The sequence below is a fragment of the Osmerus eperlanus genome, chromosome 21 (genome assembly GCF_963692335.1).
Source record: "Osmerus eperlanus chromosome 21, fOsmEpe2.1, whole genome shotgun sequence".
Taxonomy (NCBI): Eukaryota; Metazoa; Chordata; class Actinopteri; order Osmeriformes; family Osmeridae; genus Osmerus; species Osmerus eperlanus.
The window spans coordinates 5,783,322-5,804,567 of record NC_085038.1 but is presented as its reverse complement, the minus strand read 5'-3'; the positions used below and the strand labels follow the sequence as shown (position 1 = coordinate 5,804,567).

The 21,246-nt window shown below is 44.2% G+C and overlaps 2 protein-coding genes across 3 annotated transcripts; one reads left to right on the top strand and one right to left on the bottom strand.

Annotated features, from left to right (window-relative positions):
- The first annotated feature begins 352 nt into the window (after positions 1-352).
- Positions 353-12,130, top strand: aox6 (aldehyde oxidase 6). 2 transcript variants are annotated; one of them, XM_062447186.1, is made up of 35 exons: positions 353-461; positions 685-739; positions 1,075-1,171; positions 1,414-1,522; positions 1,721-1,847; positions 1,946-2,007; positions 2,101-2,178; positions 2,434-2,514; positions 2,717-2,861; positions 2,972-3,064; positions 3,184-3,335; positions 3,546-3,639; positions 3,734-3,843; positions 3,956-4,140; positions 4,328-4,490; positions 4,618-4,707; positions 4,804-4,973; positions 5,555-5,681; positions 5,816-5,938; positions 6,173-6,269; positions 6,420-6,544; positions 6,665-6,798; positions 6,943-7,030; positions 7,144-7,230; positions 7,340-7,531; positions 7,637-7,864; positions 7,991-8,086; positions 8,173-8,301; positions 8,476-8,550; positions 10,130-10,182; positions 10,325-10,439; positions 10,560-10,625; positions 10,737-10,925; positions 11,213-11,380; positions 11,560-12,130. In XM_062447186.1, exons 1-35 carry the CDS (start codon positions 408-410, stop codon positions 11,608-11,610), a joined length of 4,008 nt encoding a protein of 1,335 aa, XP_062303170.1. In that variant the 5' UTR covers positions 353-407; the 3' UTR covers positions 11,611-12,130. The 2 variants fall into 2 exon arrangements, with proteins under 2 accessions (XP_062303170.1, XP_062303168.1); XM_062447184.1 differs by having other exon boundaries at positions 2,413-2,514.
- Positions 12,131-12,226: 96 nt separating this feature from the next.
- aox5 (aldehyde oxidase 5) lies at positions 12,227-20,996 on the bottom strand. The gene is made up of 34 exons (XM_062446766.1): positions 20,930-20,996; positions 20,100-20,157; positions 19,821-19,917; positions 19,550-19,658; positions 19,340-19,466; positions 19,155-19,216; positions 18,891-18,971; positions 18,722-18,802; positions 18,451-18,595; positions 18,234-18,326; positions 17,886-18,037; positions 17,665-17,758; positions 17,467-17,576; positions 17,149-17,333; positions 16,876-17,038; positions 16,666-16,755; positions 16,411-16,580; positions 16,158-16,284; positions 15,927-16,049; positions 15,747-15,843; positions 15,523-15,647; positions 15,276-15,409; positions 15,099-15,186; positions 14,903-14,989; positions 14,615-14,806; positions 14,282-14,512; positions 14,106-14,201; positions 13,841-13,969; positions 13,666-13,740; positions 13,516-13,568; positions 13,307-13,421; positions 13,152-13,217; positions 12,526-13,001; positions 12,227-12,445 (listed from the first exon to the last, which is right to left on the bottom strand). The coding sequence occupies exons 1-33, from the start codon at positions 20,984-20,986 to the stop codon at positions 12,804-12,806; spliced, it is 3,810 nt and encodes a 1,269-aa protein (XP_062302750.1). The 5' UTR covers positions 20,987-20,996; the 3' UTR covers positions 12,227-12,445; positions 12,526-12,803.
- Positions 20,997-21,246: the final 250 nt, after the last annotated feature.

The window sequence follows — 21,246 nt, the reverse complement described above, 5'->3', positions numbered from 1 at the left end:
GTGGTTTGAAAAGTACATGACAGTTAGACCAAAGTACAAACTCAATGCACATTTTGACATAGCCTACAAAGTACACGATCATTACTTTGGCCTGAATTTAAGGGGCCGTTATTTTAGCAAAGCCGTTTTAGAGTGAATAAAATAGAATCTGTCATAACCAACTATTGATCCAATGCTTAGCCAATTGGTAGTGCTTGTAAGTGATAGTTGTGGGTGAATGTTAATGTTTCAAGTTTTTCTGACCTAGATTCAAATCATAGGGCATATCTAGAACTAATAATTAACTTTCAACTGGTTATCTCGATATAAATATTGTCTAACGGGCCGTCAAGCTGTTTTCGGTTTCGCCAGTAGGAATAAGTCACGCAAGGACACGGGGAGTAGACTCTTTTCCAGATGAAAGCGAAATGGCTGAGATTCATCAAATCGAACGTTTGTGTTTCTACGTAAATGGAAAAAGGGTAGGAAAATCCTATATTTTTGTGTTGTTTTAGATTATAATTGCACGTTGCTACGTTTTACGATACAATAGGCTACACCAAGTTCAACAAGTTCAATGTACAATAACTTTCTAGATGGAGTCGATTAGCATATGAGCAATTTAAGTGATTACGGAAGTAGGTGAGGAAGTAAAATTATATTTTTTTCACACATGTTACTTTATTATACTCTTTATGCAAACAGGTAACTGACTATGTGGACCCGGAGACCATGCTACTGTCGTACCTCAGAGAAAAGTGTATCCTTGATGCAAGACGGGGGAATCAGACAGGTTATGTTTAGACAACTTGGTAAGGTCAGAAAAGATGGAGTAAAATAAAAATAAATTATTCAACGTTTTATTTGTAATAGTTTATTAAACTATATATTTAAGCCTAAATAAATGGGTCACATAAATTAAGTGTGATAATCACGTTGTATCCAGCTCATCTTGACAGTGAATTGTGTGCTAACTTTTGTGGCATATTTTAATGCAGTGTCGAGCTGAACTTTCTTGGAAATGTGGAGAACCATTACCATGTTGACATTTCTGATTCTGTAACTTCATATTTATTCTTAACCCCCTGATTCCAGTAAGAATGACAGGCACTAAGTATGGGTGTGGGGGGGGAGGATGTGGAGCTTGCACAGTCATGCTCTCCCGCTACGAGCCCAACAACAAAACTATTGTGTATCCTTTTATTTTCTCTGTATTGAATTAATGTGGTAGACATAGTTGTTTATGTTACAGTGTGGATGGGCCAGCTGTCATTCTTTAATTGAACATCTGTTTTTTCATAAGTGGGGGCATTTCCACCAACTTTATTTGCATTAGTGAATGGGGACAATGATGATGGATGTTATGTCGATAATTATGGTGATCATGACATTGCATTTCGCACTGACACGAGACACTACTCCTTCACCTACTAGCCATTACTCTGTGAATGCCTGTCTGTTGCCAGTGTGCCAACTTCAGGGTGCAGCCGTGACCACAGTAGATGGCATAGGTAACACTAAGACCAGGATTCATCCAGTACAGGTACACACAAAGCCCTTAAAGGTGCATTTTGGTAAAATCTGAATACATATGTTTATTATGAACTGTATTACGTTTTCAAAACACAAACACAATTTGAGTGAATCAAAAGTCACACTCTGGGAGTGAATTTTACTTTTGTGTTTGTATTGAATAGTGCAAATGTGGCATCACTTTAATGGTTGATGTGTGTTCTTGCAGGAGCGTATAGCCAAGGCCCATGGTTCTCAGTGTGGGTTCTGTACCCCAGGGATGGTGATGTCTATGTACACTCTCCTGAGGAACAAGCCCCAGCCCACCTTGGAGGACATCAGAGAGGCTCTGGGAGGTAGCACTCAACCCAACCAGGAAGCTCTGTCTAGGTCATGCATAAAAGCACTCTGACAGAATATATTTTCTTTGAATTGATATCATATTGGTTTTCAGGTAATCTGTGTCGGTGCACCGGATATCGGCCCATTGTTGATGGCTGCAAAACCTTCTGTCAGGTATTAACTTCTACATTTCAAAAAGTGTGATTTAACTAACTTGAAGCCTATAACTGATGTGTACCGGGTTACTGAATAGTAATATGTCCCCAGGAATTTAACTGTTGTCAAGCCAACGGCAATGGCAGTTGTTGCATGAATGGAAACAGTCAGCCTAAGAATTGTGAAGACGTAAGTAAGCTTACTCACAGTACTTCCTCGGACGTAAACTCATTTATAAACTACGTTTGCTGTAGCACTATTCATCATTTCACGTCCTGTTAACACACAAAATCAGAAATTATGTTAGGAATTTACCGTTCAAGCTAATTTAGCACTCTTAGTCCTTGACTAAATCGTTGTCACACTGTTAAGTCAATTGGTAATTGACATAACATTTTTGAATTGAATTACATTTTTTGAAAGGATGGTTGTTGTTTCTCCAAGGATCTTCCTCAGCTGTTTGACAAGGCAGACATGCTCCCTCTGGACCCCAGCCAGGAGCTCATCTTCCCTCCAGAGCTGATAGTAAGACATCAGAGCTAGCCTCGCTTGCTGAGCATGACAACACCAAACATCCAGTATAAAATCCCATTGGACAAGGTGTACAGTAACACACAATCACACGTCTGATTCAGGGGCACAGTCAGCTGACACTCACACACATGACGCTTATTAGAACTTTATCTATGATAGAGATCTGTGAGATGGTGTGTTCCACTCTTACCAGGTTATGGCGGAGACAGAGACCCAGAAGTCCCAGACGTTCCGTGGGGAGAGGATCACCTGGGTGTCCCCGGTCTCTCTGGAGGAGCTTGTGCAGCTGAAGAGCTGCCACCCTCAGGCTCCTCTGGTCATGGGCAACACCAACATAGGTGTCCACAATCCCTCCACCCACGCTGGTGTACTCTTTGTCAAAATGTCTCATGCATTTTCAATAGGCCCATCAGTTTACAGGCAAGACTACCACTTGTTTGTTTCCCAGGTCCGGACATCAAGTTTAAAGGAGTGCTGCATCCAGTGATCATATCACCGACCAGAGTAAAGGAGCTGTTTGAGGTTACCCAGACACCCCAGGGTTAGACCTAAGATTTAAATCATTGACTCCACCAGCCTCAACCAAAGTATAAGTTGTTAACCATTTAGCGAAATTGTTGGTGAACTTTCTGTTCATGTGAGTGTGGATGTGTGGTGCAGGTGTGTGGGTGGGAGCAGGCAGCACGCTGTCAGCCGTCAGGGCCCTGCTGGCCAGGCTGGTTGGGGAGCTGCCCCTGGAGCAGACTGAAGTGTTCCGAGCCCTTCTCCAGCAGCTGGGGAACCTGGGTGGACAGCAGATCCGAAACGTGGCAGTGAGTGGACATCTGGCTCGGACGCAAAACCACGGACGTTAACAGTTTTAGTGCTCAGATCCCTACGTGGTGTATTACACCACTGACAGATTCATGTTGATGTTTAATTTGTTTGTCTTTTTTTGTTTTGTTTTAATGCTATTTGTATTCACTGTGTGTGTGTGTGTGTGTGTGTGTGTGTGTGTGTGTTTGTGTTTGTTTGTGATTTAGTCCCTGGGGGGTAACATTGTGAGTGCATATCCAAATTCGGACTTGAACCCTGTCTTAGCTGCTGGGAACTGCAAACTTGAGGTGCTTTCAAAGGGTGAGTCATCAGTTAATACTTTTCTTGAGACTTCCCAATATGTCAGGTTTCCCAAAGTGAGTTTTCAGACATTGTTGTATTGTCTATTCTGCAGAGGGAAAAGAGGAGATCCCATTGAATAAGGATTTCTTTGTGGGGTTTGGAAAAACAGCCCTTAAACCCAACGCAATCGTCCTGTCTGTTTTCATCCCAGTGTCCAGAAAGGTAAAACGTCAATGAAACCAGACACGCCATCTGCTATGACGTGCGTTTGTATTTCTACCGTGTATAATTTGTTCATGATACAGCGAGTGCAATGTGCCTCCCGTGCCTGCAGGGGGAGTTTGTGCGAGCGCTCCGCCAGGCCCCGAGGAAGGAGAACGCCCTGGCCACCGTGACCACGGGCATGCGGGTGGTGTTCCCAGAGGGCTCCCGCCTGGTCCAGGATCTCAGCCTCTACTATGGAGGCGTGGGGCCGTGCACCGTCAGCGCCACCAAAACCTGCTCGGCCGTCATTGGGCGGTACGGCCAGACCCACGTTATCATCAAGCTCAGGAGCTAGGATCTAAAAACATCCAAGTCGTTTGAATTTAACTTTGGAGCCCATCAGTCAATGGTGATGAGAATTATAAATAATACCCCAAATCACTTACCACCCTCTCTTTGTCCCACCACCACCACCCCTCCACCCCTTCCTTCTGTCCCCCAGGCCTTGGAATGAGGAAACCTTGGAGGAGGCGTACGCTGTCCTGCTGGATGAACTTACCCTTCCTCCCAGCACACCGGGGGGAAAGGTGGAGTTCCGCATGTCCCTCACTCTCAGCCTGCTCTTCAAATTCTACCTGCTGATACAGCAGGCACTCAGAGAGATGGTAGGACCCAGCTGGGTGTAAACCCCTCAGCCATGCCCTGGGTGGAACACAACTGATTGCTTTGGCCTTTGACAGCTATATTTGGTGAGAAGGGATTTAGGGCATTGAGAATGTGTTTCCTTGTTAGGGTGTGACCACAGAGGTCCTGTCCGGGGAGATGAGCAGTGGTATTCAACCTCTCCCCCACCAACTGCAACCCAGCCTTCAGGAATTCCAGGTGCCCCTAATCCCATCACGAGTGTTGCAATGCTGTTATTATTTAACTTCATCTCTGTCCAGCTAAAGGTCAAGTGTGTGAATGTGTGTGTTGCAGGCGGTGGCAGGGGGCCAGGAGGGTCAGGACCTGGTGGGCCGTCCCATCATGCATCGCTCCGCCATCAGCCAGGCTACAGGCGAGGCGGTGTACTGTGACGACATGCCCAAGAGGGACGGAGAGCTCTTCCTCGTTTTGGTCACCAGCACCCGAGCACATGCTAAAATCATGTAAGAGAAAAGGGATTAAAAAAAGGACTTCATAGATTGCATGATTCCATCCCAATGCTGGGATAATGGACCCTTCAGATATACAGTGCTCTCTGCATATCATTCTTTACCCACACTACTGCCGATATGGGTGTTTTTTAATTATTAACTAATAATTGTCGATCTAAAAGGGGTTATGATTATACAGTTAATGTAAAGTATTTTGGTATTAATACATACTGTATGCATTATCCCATTAGTCCATACCCCTTTACACTAACCCATAGTGTGTTCTGACTGAGTTGTCTACAGTGAGGATCTATAGTCATCTATTAAGGTTGCACATGATCTTCATCAACAAGCTCCAACCTCCCCATTCGATACAACAGCCATTCACCCTGGGCCTTTTTGTGTCAGATGTCCTCATTTCCTGTACAGGAATATAAATAAATAAATGTTTACAACCATAGGGATTTATTTTGTTGTAATTCAATATTCATTTGGAAAGGGAGACACAAAAGCTTGGCCGAATTAGAGTCACGCGGGACAAGGCAAGTGTTGTATCTACGATTATGTGACTTTAGGGACTGTCCTTTTCTCAGAGACTTGGATGTGAGCCAGGCTCTCCAGTTCCCTGGAGTGGTGGACGTCATCACATGCCGAGACATCCCTGGGAAGAAGGTGCGCCCGTTCTGTGGCTACGAAGAGGAACTGCTAGCTGAGAAGGAGGTACAGTACATGGGGTCCATATCAACACCCCCTCAGGCCATGATTTTGGAGGCTGCATTTGTTTTTGCACACTGAGAATAACCAGCATCTGTACGTTGAGAAATAAGCGGTGTCAAACTGCCTGTGCTCTCCAGGTGTCTTGCGTGGGACAGATTGTGTGTGCGGTGGTCGCTGACACCAAGCCACACGCTAAACGCAGCGCTGCCGCTGTGAAGATCGTCTATGAAGATCTGCCAGATCCCGTTTTCACCGTAGAGGTCTGGTCTCGCAACGACACCTCCCATAAAACGAATGGTCTTGTATGCAAACACACAACATATTCAGACATGGGAGATTACTCATGCCGAGTACTGTAGATCACCTGCCTAACAACGCGATAACCATATGTTGTTCTTGTTCCGTTTGAACTGTTTTGCTCACTTTGTTACTTGAATACACCCTCTGTCTTTCTCTCATGCACACACACACACACACACACACACCATGGGTAGGAGGCCATGGAGAAACTGTCCTTTTTTAAACCTCAGCGGGTCATTGAGAGGGGCCATGTGACTGAGGCCTTCGCAGCAGCTGACCAAGTTCATGAAGGTGCAGTACCGCCATGTTGTGTTAATACGGAATCTCTTTCCTGACTGCATAGCTGATAATTCAAAGGCAAAGAAAAAAATTATAGTTTGACAAATAACTTAAAATATACAGACACATATTTTCAATGTTTGTTTTCTAATCACATCCCAGGAGAGATACGAATTGGTGGGCAGGAGCATTTCTACATGGAAACCCAAAGCATGCTGGTGGTTCCCACAGGAGAAGAGAGGGAGCTCGATGTTTACATATCATGCCAGCACCCATCATACACCCAAGTAATCTCTCCTCTCTCAAATTGCCTTTATCTGAACTGTTTAGGTCTTTAGTTTTTCCTCCAACGACGACATTTCCCCTTTTAAAATGTAATGTACTGATATGTCTATGTTTTATTTAAGGAGGCCATTGCAGAGACACTTTGCATACCCTCAAACAGAGTGTCCTGCCATGTGAAAAGAATTGGAGGAGCTTTTGGAGGGAAGCTCACCAAAACAACTGTTCTGGCTTGCATCACCTCTTTGGCTGCATGGAAGTATGTCCATGTAGGCTCTGTTGACTTGGATTATGATTTGATAAATCATAATAAACATAATAGATACGATAAGTCTTATTTCGTAGAGGATAGTGGATACTTCGAAAATTTCATTTTGTGTGTTGTTGTGTAATCTCTATGTAGGCTGGGGCGACCGGTGCGTTGTATTCTAGAAAGAGGAGAAGATATGCTTATCACTGGGGCTCGGCATCCTGTTCTGGGAACATACAAGGTGCTTTCCTCACTGTTGCTTAGCTCATGTCTGTCATATTTACAGTATGCTTTGCTTTCATAGGGTGACAGTTAAGATATCAGAAGTGGAACTTAAACTTTGAAGTGTTTTAGGTTGGCTTTATGAAGGACGGAAGGATTGAAGCTGCAGACCTACACTACTACGCCAACAGCGGTAACACTGTGGATGAGTCTGTTCTGGTGAGACGTTTTTTGGAGAACTTCATCTCTACCACCTCAAAGTCCTCAATGAGATATCGGCCCAATGGACCAGACTTGGGTCTTCACCCTGATGTTTTCTCTCCAACAGGTCGTTGAGAAGATTCTCCTGCACATGGACAACGCCTACAAGATCCCCAACCTGAGAGGCCGAGCTGTGGCCTGCAGAACCAACCTGCCCTCAAACACAGCGTTCAGAGGCTTCGGCGTGCCCCAGAGCATGCTGGTTGTCGAGTGCATGATCAACGACGTGGCCGCCAAGTTGGGCCGCACCGCCGAAGAGGTCAGCGGAGGAGGGGTGGTGACTAGCTAAAGATGGTGGTTTGGGGGCAGGACTCGAATGGGTTTGATGGTCAGAACCTTTTTCTTTGATCTCGTGTCTGAGCAGGTCCGTGAGATGAATATGTACAAGGGGGTGTCCATGACCCACTACAAGTTTGAGTTTGACCCTGAGAACCTGTGGCGATGCTGGGATGAGTGCAAGGTGAAGTCGGATTACGACGCTCGACGCAAGTCCATCACCGAGTTTAACAAGCAAAATCGCTGGAAGAAGAGAGGGCTTTCCCTTATCCCTATCAAATATGGCATCGCATTTGCAGAGAGCTTCCTCAATCAGGTACAATTTGCTCGTAAGAGTCATGTGCATACATCTTCCTCTGTTTATTATGTGCAGAACAGCCAAACAATAATGACCTGTGTGTGTGTGTGTGTGTATGTGTGTACATGTCTTTGTGTGTAAAAGGCTGCAGCCTTGGTGCATATCTACAAGGACGGCTCGGTTCTGGTCAGTCACGGAGGGACAGAGATGGGCCAGGGGATCCACACTAAAATGCAGCAGGTGCCCTCCTTTGGTCGAAGGGAAACTCGAACGACAACAGTTAACGCTTCCCTGCTTACCATCCGGATGTTTCTCCCGCTCCCCAGGTGGCGAGCCGTGAGCTTCACATCCCCATCTCTCTCATCCACATCACCGAGACCAACACCAGCACTGTGCCCAACACCTGCCCCTCTGCTGCGTCCTATGGCACAGATGCCAACGGCATGGCAGTCAAGGTGCCTTTGAACTATGATGATGCCCAGTCACTGGTGTAGAGACATTCTCACCTTTCAGTAACCTAGCTGATTCCCAGGTGGCTTACCTCTGTGTGTGTGTGTGTGTGTGTGTGTGTGTGTGTGTGTGTGTGTGTGTGTGTGTGTGTGTGTGTGTGTTGTGTGTGTGTGTCTCAGGACGCCTGCCAGATTTTGTACCAGCGTTTGGAACCCCTAATTAAGAAGAACCCTGAAGGCACATGGAAGAGCTGGGTATGTTACAGTGATCATATACAGTATTCTTTAACCTGTTTACGCTCCTGTTTCGCCCGCGAGACAAAAATGCTGCCTCCCCCTTCCTCAGTTACGACGCACTAAATTCTAAAAAATATATTTTTTAGACGCTACACATGTTATACATCGTTGGAAAGCTACGATTCTTGTGCTTCCATTGAAATAAACCAATTCAAGATCAAGTCGCAATAGCAAGCAAAGTCAACGTCTTTTTCCGGTGAACATTCCTTCAACAATGCCAAAGAAAAAAGTTGTACTCACCCTAAGTTGTTCAAATAGGTCCAGGTGTGCAAATCATGCCATCAAAACTTGATCTGCGTAAGTCCCAAGGGTTCAAAGTATCTAACCATGTAAAGTAATTCGTCCAAATACAATGTTTTACGTTCATGAATAGCCATTATCCTTTGTTTCATTATGCAAGTTAGCCGAAGGAAGAAACAACTTGTTCACATAAAAGTGTTATTTTCTCCGATTTATCAACGGAGTATTTACAAAATGAAGGTCTCAAAATGTCCGTTGAACCCTCCCCTTTTGATTGACACCTTGTTCGACCCAATAGGAGCTTCCATGCCCCGTTGACAGCCCTCTAAAGCCAACTAGGTCTGTGCGTCCTGCCCCCCCCCGCCCCCCCCCCCCACACTCGTTCTAAACAAATTTCTCGAACTGGCTTCGACTGGCTCTGAAATTAGCTCGTTAGCCTTGTAGCTGACAGCTAGCTGAAAATGCCAATACCTCATTTGTATGCGTCTGTGGAGCCTTCAAAATAACAGTCGATTGCGCAATATGGTTGACAGAATCAGTGTTCTTTGTGCGCCAATCCTTGGAATCAGATAAAGCACTCCAATGTGTTCATGCTTCAGTTTTTGTGTTTCAGTATTACTAATTAGGGATTTAGCTATTATATATGATATTTCTAAGTACCAGAGATGGGCCAGAGATAACAATTATGAAAAATAATACCTTTTTATTTGACCTTGACCTTGGTTACAAAGGGTCATTTTGGAGTCTCCAAAAGACCCTTTTAGAAAATTCCTGGATGTACTCTTATAAAAACATGTGTCAAATATGAATATATTGTGGTATTATGTTTGACTTTTGATTTGAATTGGGTAAGGCTTCAACCTGTGGTCCAATTTAGTCTTCCAGATAATACCTACCACCTCTAGGCCTCTTCAGGCCTCTGTTTTCAAAACAAAATCTAGGCGGAAATAGAAATTTTCACTTTCCTTGTGTTCAAGCTTCTATTACTCAACACTAGAAGGACTGACAGGGGTCCTGACAACAGGGGACATAACTTCAGAGTGTCAGCTTTCAAAAGAGATCATTTACATGCATGTACTCCAAATGGTTCAAGAACAGCTTCCAATTTACTTTGGGTATGCTGTTTAGGCGTTTTCAGGCAAATTTAACAGGAACATGAAAAGGTTAAGTCATTTATCATTCATCTTTCAGAATTCATAGACATTTTATTCAACAAAACTAAACTGTTATAATGGTTAAAAACGGTACATGTATTTGGTTGTAATAGTAAAGGTTTTGTCTTCCTATTCACATGTAGGTGACCTCAGCTTTCTTTGAGAAGATCAGTCTGTCAGCCACTGGATTCTACAAGTATGTCACATACAGCATCTGAGATTGATTTTGTGGAACAGATTTGAACAAGATTTGACTGAAAGCTTCATGATGCTACTTCATGTGCATGCCCGAAAACCTTTCCACATTCACTGAAATGTGCCCATTGTTTGTTTTGTAGGGGCCATGATGGGTATATGGACTGGGAGAAACAGGAGGGCGAGCCCTATTCGTATTACACCTATGGTGTGTGTTGCTGTGAGGCAGAAGTGGACTGCCTGACAGGGGACTACAGGGTTAGTGTGCTTTTTACTGCATATTCCATTTGCAATTCACATCACTAGAATTCTACCTCTTTTGAATTTCTGAACCATTTTAATGATGAGCTTCACTTTTCGGGGGGGTCCTTCATTCAGACTGTTAGGACGGACATTGTGGTGGACATTGGCCGCAGTGTTAATCCATCTGTAGACATTGGTCAGGTGAGACTAATTCAAATTCTAACCAAAAATGTAGAAGTGTATAATATAGAACAGGATCATCATAGATCAACATACAACTGAATGGTGTGTGTATACGTGTGTGTGTTTCAGATTGAAGGGGCATTTATCCAGGGCCTTGGTCTTTACACCATGGAGGAGCTGAAGTTCTCTCCATCTGGGGTGCTGTATACACGCGGCCCATCCCAGTACAAGATCCCTGCTGTCTGTGACATTCCTCTGAAATTCAACATCTATCTGCTGGCTGGGTCTGATAACTCGCATGCCATCTACTCATCAAAGGTGTGTTGCTCTCTTTATATTCATCTGTCATCCTTGTTCTCTCTCTCTCTCTCTCTCTCTCTCTCTCTCTCTCTCTCTCTCTCTCTCTCTCTCTCTCTCTCTCTCTCTCTCTCTCTCTCTCTCTCTCTCTCTCTCTCTCTCTCTCTCTCTCTCTCTCTCTCTCTCTCTCTCTCTCTCTCTCTCTCTCTCTCTCTCTCTCTCTCTCTCTCTCTCTCTCTCTCTTATCCTCAAGAGGCTGCTCAGTGCCAGTCTGTGAGATTCTGACGGTTCCGGCATGTTCTCTGCAGGGTATCGGAGAACCCATCCTGTTCTTGGGTAGCTCTGTGTTCTTTGCCATAAAAGATGCTGTGGCGTCAGCGCGTGCTGAGGTGGGTATGAAGGGGCCCTTCACACTGAACAGCCCTGCCACCCCTGAGAGAACCTGCCTGGCATGTGCCACCCCGTTCACACAGAGGGTAGGTAGATGCCATGTGTCGTCATGATGCCCACATGTTCATATCCCTACAGTGGTAGAAAGAACTGGTCGTTTTTTTTTCCTTCATATGCGCATGCCAGCAAAAACAGGAGAAACTGATATTATTGTTGTATATCGAATGCCATTCTTAGAAAGTTATGTGATTATCTCACCTCATAGATTCCCACCAGTCAACCAGGATCCTTCAAACCATGGGCTTTGGATATCTAGAAGAGAAGCTTTTTACAACGTTTACGGTTACATTACATCTACCATGTATTAACATAGTAAATGGCATGCACATATGAAATTGTTATACTCATATAGATCACTGACACAGTTATTAACATGAAATGGTACATGCTGACACAGAGATACTAACTTGAAATGATTGTCAAAGATGCAGGGGCACTGATAGGGTTTCTGGGACCCCTGGCTAATTAGTACTCCTGGCACCGAAATCAAATAATCTTAAAACTAATCTTCCTCCCCATTACGGCACCCCTGCAAAGATGTACTAACATAACATTTTATTGTGTGATAGTTTGTGCTGTCACTGACATCTTTCATATCCGTACAGACATGGCTTATACAGAAATTGAACTGGTATACTCAGTTCAAGTCGTGTGCTGTCTTCTTTCCCTAGATTGCTATCAAGGATATGAATGTCTTCAGCTTGAACTTTACATTTTAATACATTCCACCATTCCATCTTTTGTGTGCTGACTATATCAATAAATGACACAAAAATAACAAACTATTGCAAGTTTACAAGTTTATTATAAGTTAATGTTTCTGTCACACACAACATAATGAAATTGAAAGCTAAAACTCTGTTATTATTTATTAAAGTTGAACTTATTTTGGCATATCTTTTTATTATTGGAAGAAATTCTATATTTTTCACTAGCAATGAGTCCTAAATTACTTTCATATCATCCCCAAAAAAACAGTAAAAGAGGAACCTGAAAACCAACCAGACATTTTTCCCATCCTATTCAAGTTCACTGCCAGCTCACACATTGATACTCCATGGTTTGAAAATTCCTTCCTTTGTACCTGGCACCTTGAAAAGCAAAAAGTAGATTTTAATGGAGAGAGCAGTGTAACGCCTGACATTTACAGAATGTGCGGACAAGTCTGTACCTTCTGTGTGAATTGGTCGATGCAGGCCATTCGGATTTTTTCAGCAGTGGCAGGGGAACTCAGGGAGAAAGTCTCGTCTAGTCCCCTATCCCTACGGGCAGCAGCAATGGCCTCTTTGATGGCGAAGAATATGGTGCAGCCAAAAAACACAGGGGGCTCACCGATACCCTGTAAAACAGTATTCCATCTGCATATTTACATATCAAGAGAGTTCAATTGAACTATTTGGCATTGACCAAATTGTTGTTTTCTTTCTGTTCGGATTGTGTGTACAGTGTTCAGATTGCCTTAGACATGTAGATGGCATAAGGGTTCTCTGCATTGGCCAGCAGGTGGACGTTGAGCTGGGGAGGGATGTCACATAGAGCAGGGATCTTGTATTGAGAAGGCCCTCGAGTCATAAGGACTCCCTCTGGTGAGAACTCCAGCTCCTCTATGGTGTACAGGCCAATGCCTTGGACGAAACCTCCCTCGATCTGAAACCAGAAGCACAATATCCAAAACTGTATTACAGAGAAAACGCATCATTTCCTAGTCTTCAGCCACTGAAACTGTGTGAATATCTTGTTCACACTTTTGTGGTCTGAGTTTCGTCTGAAAACTCAGCCTGTGTGTTTTGACCGCACCTGTCCAATATCGAGAGCCGGATTGATGCTTTTTCCAACGTCCATCACAATATCTGTCCTGATGTTCTGCAACAAAGACATGAATATCGTTTGTGTGCTACACCTTCTCAGATTTCAGTAAGTCAAATAGTTGTTGGTTTGGAGGAAGATCCTACTTTGTGGTCTCCTGTTAGACAGTCTATCTCTACTTCTGAGCAGCAGGCCCCAAAGGTGAAGTAGTAGTAAGCTGGACCCTCACTGTTCTCCCAGTCTATGCTGGTGTGGGGTCCCCTGCAACAACACATTACATTCACCACATTTAAATCATAAGATGGTGGAGGGTTTCAAATGTCAACATGTCCAGGTCAACTGTGATGTTACATACATGAAGAACCCAGTTGCAGATAAACTGATTTTCTGACAGTAAGCCTCGACGACCTGAGAATAAAGAACTACACAGTTAGAGCACGGTAAGAGAAAAGGGAATATAGTCTGAATGTTTCATTAAGATAGCCAGTTGAGTGTTTTTGCTCACCCATTGTTTCCAGGTGCTTTTGGGATTTGTCTTCATGACTGGCTCCAGACGTCTCATCAGTTTCTCACACGCATCCTGAAAGCACCAACCACGGTGTGAGACTACGACACACCAACAAAACACCAGGGGAACTTGACTGAAGAACCTGTGTGTTCCGTGAGATGGTGGCTAGTACCTTCACCGCCATGCCCACAGCATCAGTACCAAAGGATGCGGCCGAGGGGGCAGCGTTGGGAACGCTGCCGGTACACGTCTCCTTGATGTAGATAGAGGACATGGGGACCCTCAGAATGCGGCTGGCAATCTGAAACCGCAGAAGAAAGGACGTTTTGTTTTCCCCACGACGGTAAAAAAGGCATCCTTCAAAACCAATATGGTTTACACAAGGTTTAGAAACAGTAATATGTGGAATTTCATGTGAAATGAGTATCCAAACCCACCTGCATGGCCTTGGTATTGATACCTTGGCCCATTTCCGTCCCCCCATGGGTCACCAACACTGAGGCATCTTTATAAATGTTGATCAGAGCTGCACCCTGGTCACGAAAAATACATTTCATCGACAGTGTTCTATGCAGTCACCGCTGTACAGTATATGAGGTCATAATTTCCCCACCTGGTTGTAGAAGCCTTTAGAGAAGCCCACTCCAAACTTAAGCGGCACGACCGAGATGCCTCTCTTCTTCCACTGGTTGGAGACGTTGAACTGCTGAATGGCTTGCAGGCGCTCCTGGTAGCCAGCCTTGTCCAGACACTCGTCCCAGCAGCGTACCATGTCCCTGGGGGAGAAGAGCTGCTTGTGGTGGGTGTAGCACTCTTCTGCCTGGTACATGTTGGTCTGCCTCACCTGTAAAGACACATGCCAAGGTGAGTACTACCTAGAATGTCCTAGAGTTTCGATTAACCGTATATGACAAATCATTGTCGATGCAGTCCCATAAACCCATACCTTGTGCGGGGGAAGAGCACATCGCACCGCCACCTCGTGGAGGATGCTCTCCATCACAGTAAGGCCCTGTGGGGCTCCGAAGCCACGGAAGGCAGTGTAGGAAGGCAAGTAGGTCTTACACACCAATCCCCGGCCACGCAAGTTGGGGATCTTGTACCCATTGTCCATGTGGAGCAAAGCTTTCTCCAAGATCTGAAAAAACACAGTATGGACACTCAAGTGTCTGCTGCTTACTATGGGCGTAAATGGGTTGAAACTCTAAAGACAGGTTTTCCTTTAGGCGCTTACAAAGGATGATTCATCCAGAGTGCACCCTCCGTTGCTGTAGTAAGTGATGTCGACCGCCACGATTGTCCCGTCGTCGTTGTATCCCACCTGAACGGAGAGGATGCCATCGTCGAAAAGAGGGTTTGTGTTTAATCACAATACAAGTCATCCTGTCGCTATTCTCTGGAGATTCAGAAGAGAGGCTGGTCTAGAATACCTTGTACTTCCCTAGGAAGGGGTGTCTGCCACTGGTGATCAGCATGTCATCCCCACGATCCAGCGAGCAGCGGACTGCTCGTCCAGTCCTGCAATGAAGAGGGACACATCCATCAGATCTGCTTCAATACGTCAATAACCAACCCTATGTTCATCGGTAACATTTCATACTTCTTACTTGTATGCAGCGGTGGCTGTGATGGCAGAGAGATTAGCGATCTTCATGACCTTGCCGCCAAACGCTCCTCCAAGCCGCTTGACGTGGCAGGTGATCTTGTTGGAGTCAATGCCTAGTGTGATCCCTACGATCTCCTAATGTAGCAGGGGAGATAAACAGGACAGAGAACAGAGCAGCATATTACTCAAATATATTTTTTGTCCGATCCTACCAGTCATTAACTAATAAAAAGGAAACTGTATCTAACCTGAGCGTACGCTGAATGTTGGCTGGCGACAAACAGGTCCAACTCTCCATTCTCGCCTTTGGGCACTGCAATCACACCCTGGGTTTCCATGTAAAAATGCTCCTGGCCGCCCATATATATTTCATCTGTTTCCAACATGTTAGCATTGTAATAGATGCAGTTAGAGTAAAAGTACAATACAATCTGTGAATCTATTTAAATGTAGAAATGCCATACTGATGTACCCTCCAAAATGTGATCCACTGTCTTAAAGGCCACATCCACATCCCCCCTCTGCAGTTTTCTCTGAGGGTCAAAAAAGGACTGATGCTGGATAGCATCCTGGAAAAAGACAAATAGATTTAGAGATCTAGTTCTGGAAGAATCGATGTACGGTTTCAGAATCAGATCAGTTCTACAAGTACCTCTATAGTGAAGAAGACTGGCAGGATGTCTTCATAGGTGACCTGGACCTTCTGGGCTGCTCTCCTGGCCTGCTCTCTGGTCTCCGCCACCACTGCTCCGATGATCTGGCCCACGCAACACACCTGCAGACCAACACACACAGACAGATGGACAAACAAACCTTTACTCACACCAGTATGACCGTCAGTCCCTTGTCATCTTGGCATGATGGGAGTTGTAAAGGTCCGTACTTTCTCCTCAGCAAACAGCTCCTCTGGGTTGTTGAACCACAGTCTCTTGTTCTGACCGGGCACGTCCCGGGCAGACAAGAACGTCACCACACCAGACATCCCCAGAGCTTCAGATGGGTCAATGTTGCTGGTGTACATGGAGGAAGGCATAGACTCGAATTGAGCAGGATGGATAACCACTGCAAGGAATATATAACCACTTTAGGATATATCTCGCATACTCTGATTGAGGTAGTCTATGAAGGCAACTTACATGAGTTTAGCATGCGCTCGCGTGCTGGTCACCATGAACACAAAGAGCTCCCCCTGTACGGGTGGAAGGTCATCATAGTACTTAGCCTCTCCTGTGGCCTGCTCGTAAGAGGCCTGGTGCTCTTTGGGACGACCCACAGGGTCATCAATGGGCTGGCCTTCAGGAACAAGCTACAGGAAGTACACAAATGAGCGGTTCCCATGTCTTATGTTTTATAGATAAATACGATAAAGATAATGATGTTTGAGAGCAAACCTGGAAAGAGTGATGTCCTTGGGGCACCTCGTTCTTGAAGGGCTTCAGAGCACTGACATGTTCCAACGGCAATCCATTTACACTTACATGCTGCATACATAACATTTACCGTAGATGTTAACCGTCTTTTTCGTTTGCTGTAACAGAAATGCTTATATGAATAATTCTTTCGTGGGCTAAACTATTTTCTTTGCTCCAACTTTGTCCTACCCTCTCGTGCAGATCCTGCACCACCTGCATGTAGAACTTGAAGAAAAAGCTGAGAGCGAGTGTCTTGCGGTACTCCACTTTACCACCATGTATAAGCGGAGACACGTCCACCTCGTCCTCCAGGAGTCTGCAGGCCTCAGCAAGGAGCTCCTCTCCCCAGGACCTAACACACGGCCGGCTCAGTTAGCTCATCTCTGGACATACAGTATGGTTGGACAGCGTCTCTCGTACAAACTATCGTAAGTAATGTGCTTGTGTCATAAGTAAGCCTACCGGCCCACAAGCTGTTCACACGTGTGTTCAACCTTCACCAGTGAAGGTCCAACACCTCCATAGAAAATGTGGAGAGACTCCACTAGATTGGTATCCTTCTTAATGGCCACCTTCATACCAGAGTTTACAATGGAGAACGCAAACTCTCTTCGCTGGGCCTGACGGAAGGCTGACACAAACTCCCACTGCAGGCAGGGCACACCACACATGATTAGTTAGGCTTTGTGATTAGTTAATGTGTTCTCAGCAGTGTTTCGACACACATGCACACGTCATACATTACAACTGTTATGACCGAATAAAAAGAACGATACTCACTGGTTTGGAGTAGGGAATGTCAATCGCCAGAAGGACTTCATTTGGTCTGAGAGCTGTTTTTCCAAAGTCTGTGAAAAGCTTCTCATTCAAAAGAATCTTCCTTGACCCATCTAACCAAAAACCAAACGTTCCATTTGAAATGAATTCAAAAAGAGGAACTAAATGTAATCAATTGAATTGAACCTTCACCTACTGTACCTTTTGAAGTGACGAGCAGTGTGCATTCCAAGGCAGCTAAAATGCTGTTGAGATCGTACTTGGGATTTGCACTCAGTATATTTCCACCAATAGTCTGTAGACATCAAAAATGACCACTTTATGACCACAGTCAAATTATAACCACTGTAGTCTTGTGGTTGGTGTGACTACACTATTGTGGACATGCCATGTTGGTGGAGTCACAGTGTTAGTAAACTCACGGCCATGTTGCGGATCTGTTTCCCTGCCAGGCACTGTAGAGTCTGGAGCAATGCCTGGAACCCTTTGGTCTTCTCCATCTCCATCTCCCCCACAACCCTCTGCAGCTCCTCCTTCAGGTTAGAGAGAGTGCAGGCAGCTCCGACATTCAGGCCTGCAGGTGGACGCACAGAGATGAGCTAATACTGGGATACATTGTGTCCTTGGGCAAGGCACTTCACCCTACTTGCCTCGGGGGAATGTCCCTGTACTTACTGTAAGTCGCTCTAGATAAGAGCGTCTGCTAAATGACTAAATGTAAATACATGATTGCTGTATGAGTGTGTTTGTCACTAAAGTTTCTAATTCACCGTTCTTCCCCCAGCCAAGAGATTTTAACTCTGAAATTCTTCCTGAATAAATAACCAAAGGATGGTAGACTCCTTTCAGCAACATCTTTGGTCCTGTTTGAACACAGACAGATAATGTGAATTTAGAATATAATTACCACCAATGGCTGAGTGAATTCAAGAAAATATTTATGTTTTAGACTAAACACAATCAATAATGTTTATCAGAGATTATTACCTAGAGTTGTGTTGCCAACTACCAGAGGGGCATCTGGGTGCTCTGATTTCAAGTTCAATAGGTCCGATAAATCGACTGGACACACCAAAGTCACTCTTTCTCCTTGGAAACACAGGAGACCAACTCCATTTTCTTTCTCCATGATCTGGTCATGTAATATGTTTGAGAACCAAGGAGAGACAACAAAATTAACTTAGTTTTCTTAGAGCTGATAACACATGGGGGAAACTCTGTCCAGATTGACATTTATGGATGACTGGGGCCTACTCACCATCAGCTCAGGGGGAAATATCAGGTCTTGAGATGGGTCAAGAGGCAATACCTCATCCATACAGAAAAGCTCCTGGCAGATCTAGCGGTCAACAACAACACAATAGTTCAATAACAACACAATGGTTTGTCTAAAAGGATGGATGGTCATTCCTGGGTTGTGTCCATACATCTCCATCTTCGTGGCCGTTGGTTCCGTTTTGCAGACAGCACTTTTCACCGCACTCTCCATTCTGGCAGCATTCTGAGGTCTGGCATTGGACAGCAGATGTGTTTCATAAAAGATGTGTCACAGAATGAAAAAGACAGCTGTTGAATGTTGTTAAATTGAAGGAATCCACATGGGGTGTTGCACTCTTGAGTCATGTGCAGGCATGCTTTTCATCTGTATGTTTAAAAGAAGCTTGAAGAATGAAGTCAATGACATAACTCACACCACAGAACGTCTTAAATCCATCAATGATTGGCCGGTAGCCAGTGCAGCGGCATAGGTTTCCTGGAGAAACGTAACAGAAGTCAGATGTAGAGAGGTAGACTTGGCTATGTTCATCATAAAAACATTGGGAAATATGCAGGGTCGGTTTTTTTGATGTAGCAAAAGGTGGGAATGATTCGTTACCCCCCAGAGCCTCTCTGATGTCCTCCATGGTGGGCTGGGGCTTGTTCCTCAGGAGAGTGTACATAGACATCACCATCCCTGGGGTACAGAACCCACACTGAGAACCATGGGCCTTGGCTATACGCTCCTGCAAGAACAAAAGTTACGCAGATAATACAGACATCCGGACTAGATGATAAGCTCAGTCTGTGTGGACACAAGATCTTTTACCTGGACAGGGTGCAGCTTGGTCTTGGTACTGCCAATGCCCTCAACCGTAACCACAGCAGCCCTGTGCAGGGTGCAGATAGGCTGGAGGCAGGCATTAACAGTGCCGTGACTTCAGGTTAAAGGTTAAGGAAAATCTGAACCTAAACTGATAGTTCCAGCATTCTTGTGGAGACTCACAACAATTTCCAAAACAAACGGTTACAATAGTTTGCCAAATATTATGGAAGAAGTTAATCTTTCATTCAAACTGAGATTAAAAAGTTAAGGATACAGAACCTTGTTCTGCTGGCAGTCATATCTGGACACCATGACAGTGCAGGCCCCACACCCACCCCCCCCACAGCCATACTTGGCCCCAGTCAGCCCCACTGCATGAATAGAAAAGTAGGTAGAAAGGTATCTTTCTTATGTACTTACTGTAAGTCGCTCTGGATAAGAGCATCTGCTAAATGACTAAATGTGTTATTCAATGATAATTCTCAATCCTTCTTTGTCTACAAATCATGAACACATATCTGTGAGCATGATGTTGTTTTGAGGTAAAGTATACCTTTCCGTCTGAGAAAGCTAAGCAAAACTTCCTCTGGGTCTGGATTCTTCTCTGTGATCTGAGACAAACACACGCACACACACACACTCTCAATTTGCTGTTGGGTGGGTGACACACACATTGTATATCCTTTCTAATACTTCAGATGGGTAAAGGTTTAAAGCTTCCTTGAGGCTTAATATACAAAAATGTCAAGACAATCTCGGCATTGTATCTGATGATACGCTCCCAGACAATCAGTATCAGGAGTCTTCTTTAATATCCTGGAGACAGGCTGTGAAAACCTCTAGAAGAGAAGTAGAAGGGCTACTGCATCTAATCAATAGTATTAAGTATGGCAAGTCACTGGGTACAACTAGTGGGAAAATCAGCTGACTGTCATGTGTTTTTTTACTGGAACATGTTATTTTGAGGTGAGGTTAAGTTAAGAAAAAAGTCAGTAGTAATCTACAGTTTATGCCTAATATTATTATTACACTGTTGAAACATTTAAACACAACCAAGACACAAGAATGCATCATCTTCATGCATCAATCATCTTACACATAATATTACATATTATTATGAGGTAAAATATACTTTTGGTGTGGTTATTATTATTATTATTATTATTATTACATATCTTGTAATTTTATCAAGCAATTAGTAGATATTTGCTGTTATTTTGATTGTATCTCTAACATTTTCTATTCAATACTCATGCTTATGGGTTGGATGAATAAAGATAATTAATGCATGATGAATGAAGAACGAACTAATGAATGAATGAATGAATGAATGAAGGAATAAATGAAGAAAGACAACATAATGTGTCATATCTGCTCTCTTACCTTTTTGCCATTTATGAAGAGGATCAACTCACTGCATCTAGACTGAGAAGACATCATTGAGAAAATCACTTCTCACTCACCTACATAAGTTTGAAACTTAGCATATCTGCACTTAAATACTACATCTTTGGGGTGGGCACGTGTTAAGACAGCACGGCACATGACTTCACCATTTGAATCAATTTCACACTTTGAATTTAGTGCGCTTGTGGGACAGCAGGTCCTGTCTTCCCTAAATGATAACATTCAGAGGGTGTTTGGAGATAGAATCAGGTTCTCAGCTCACCATAGCACTGAATCAGCATTATTGAAAGTGT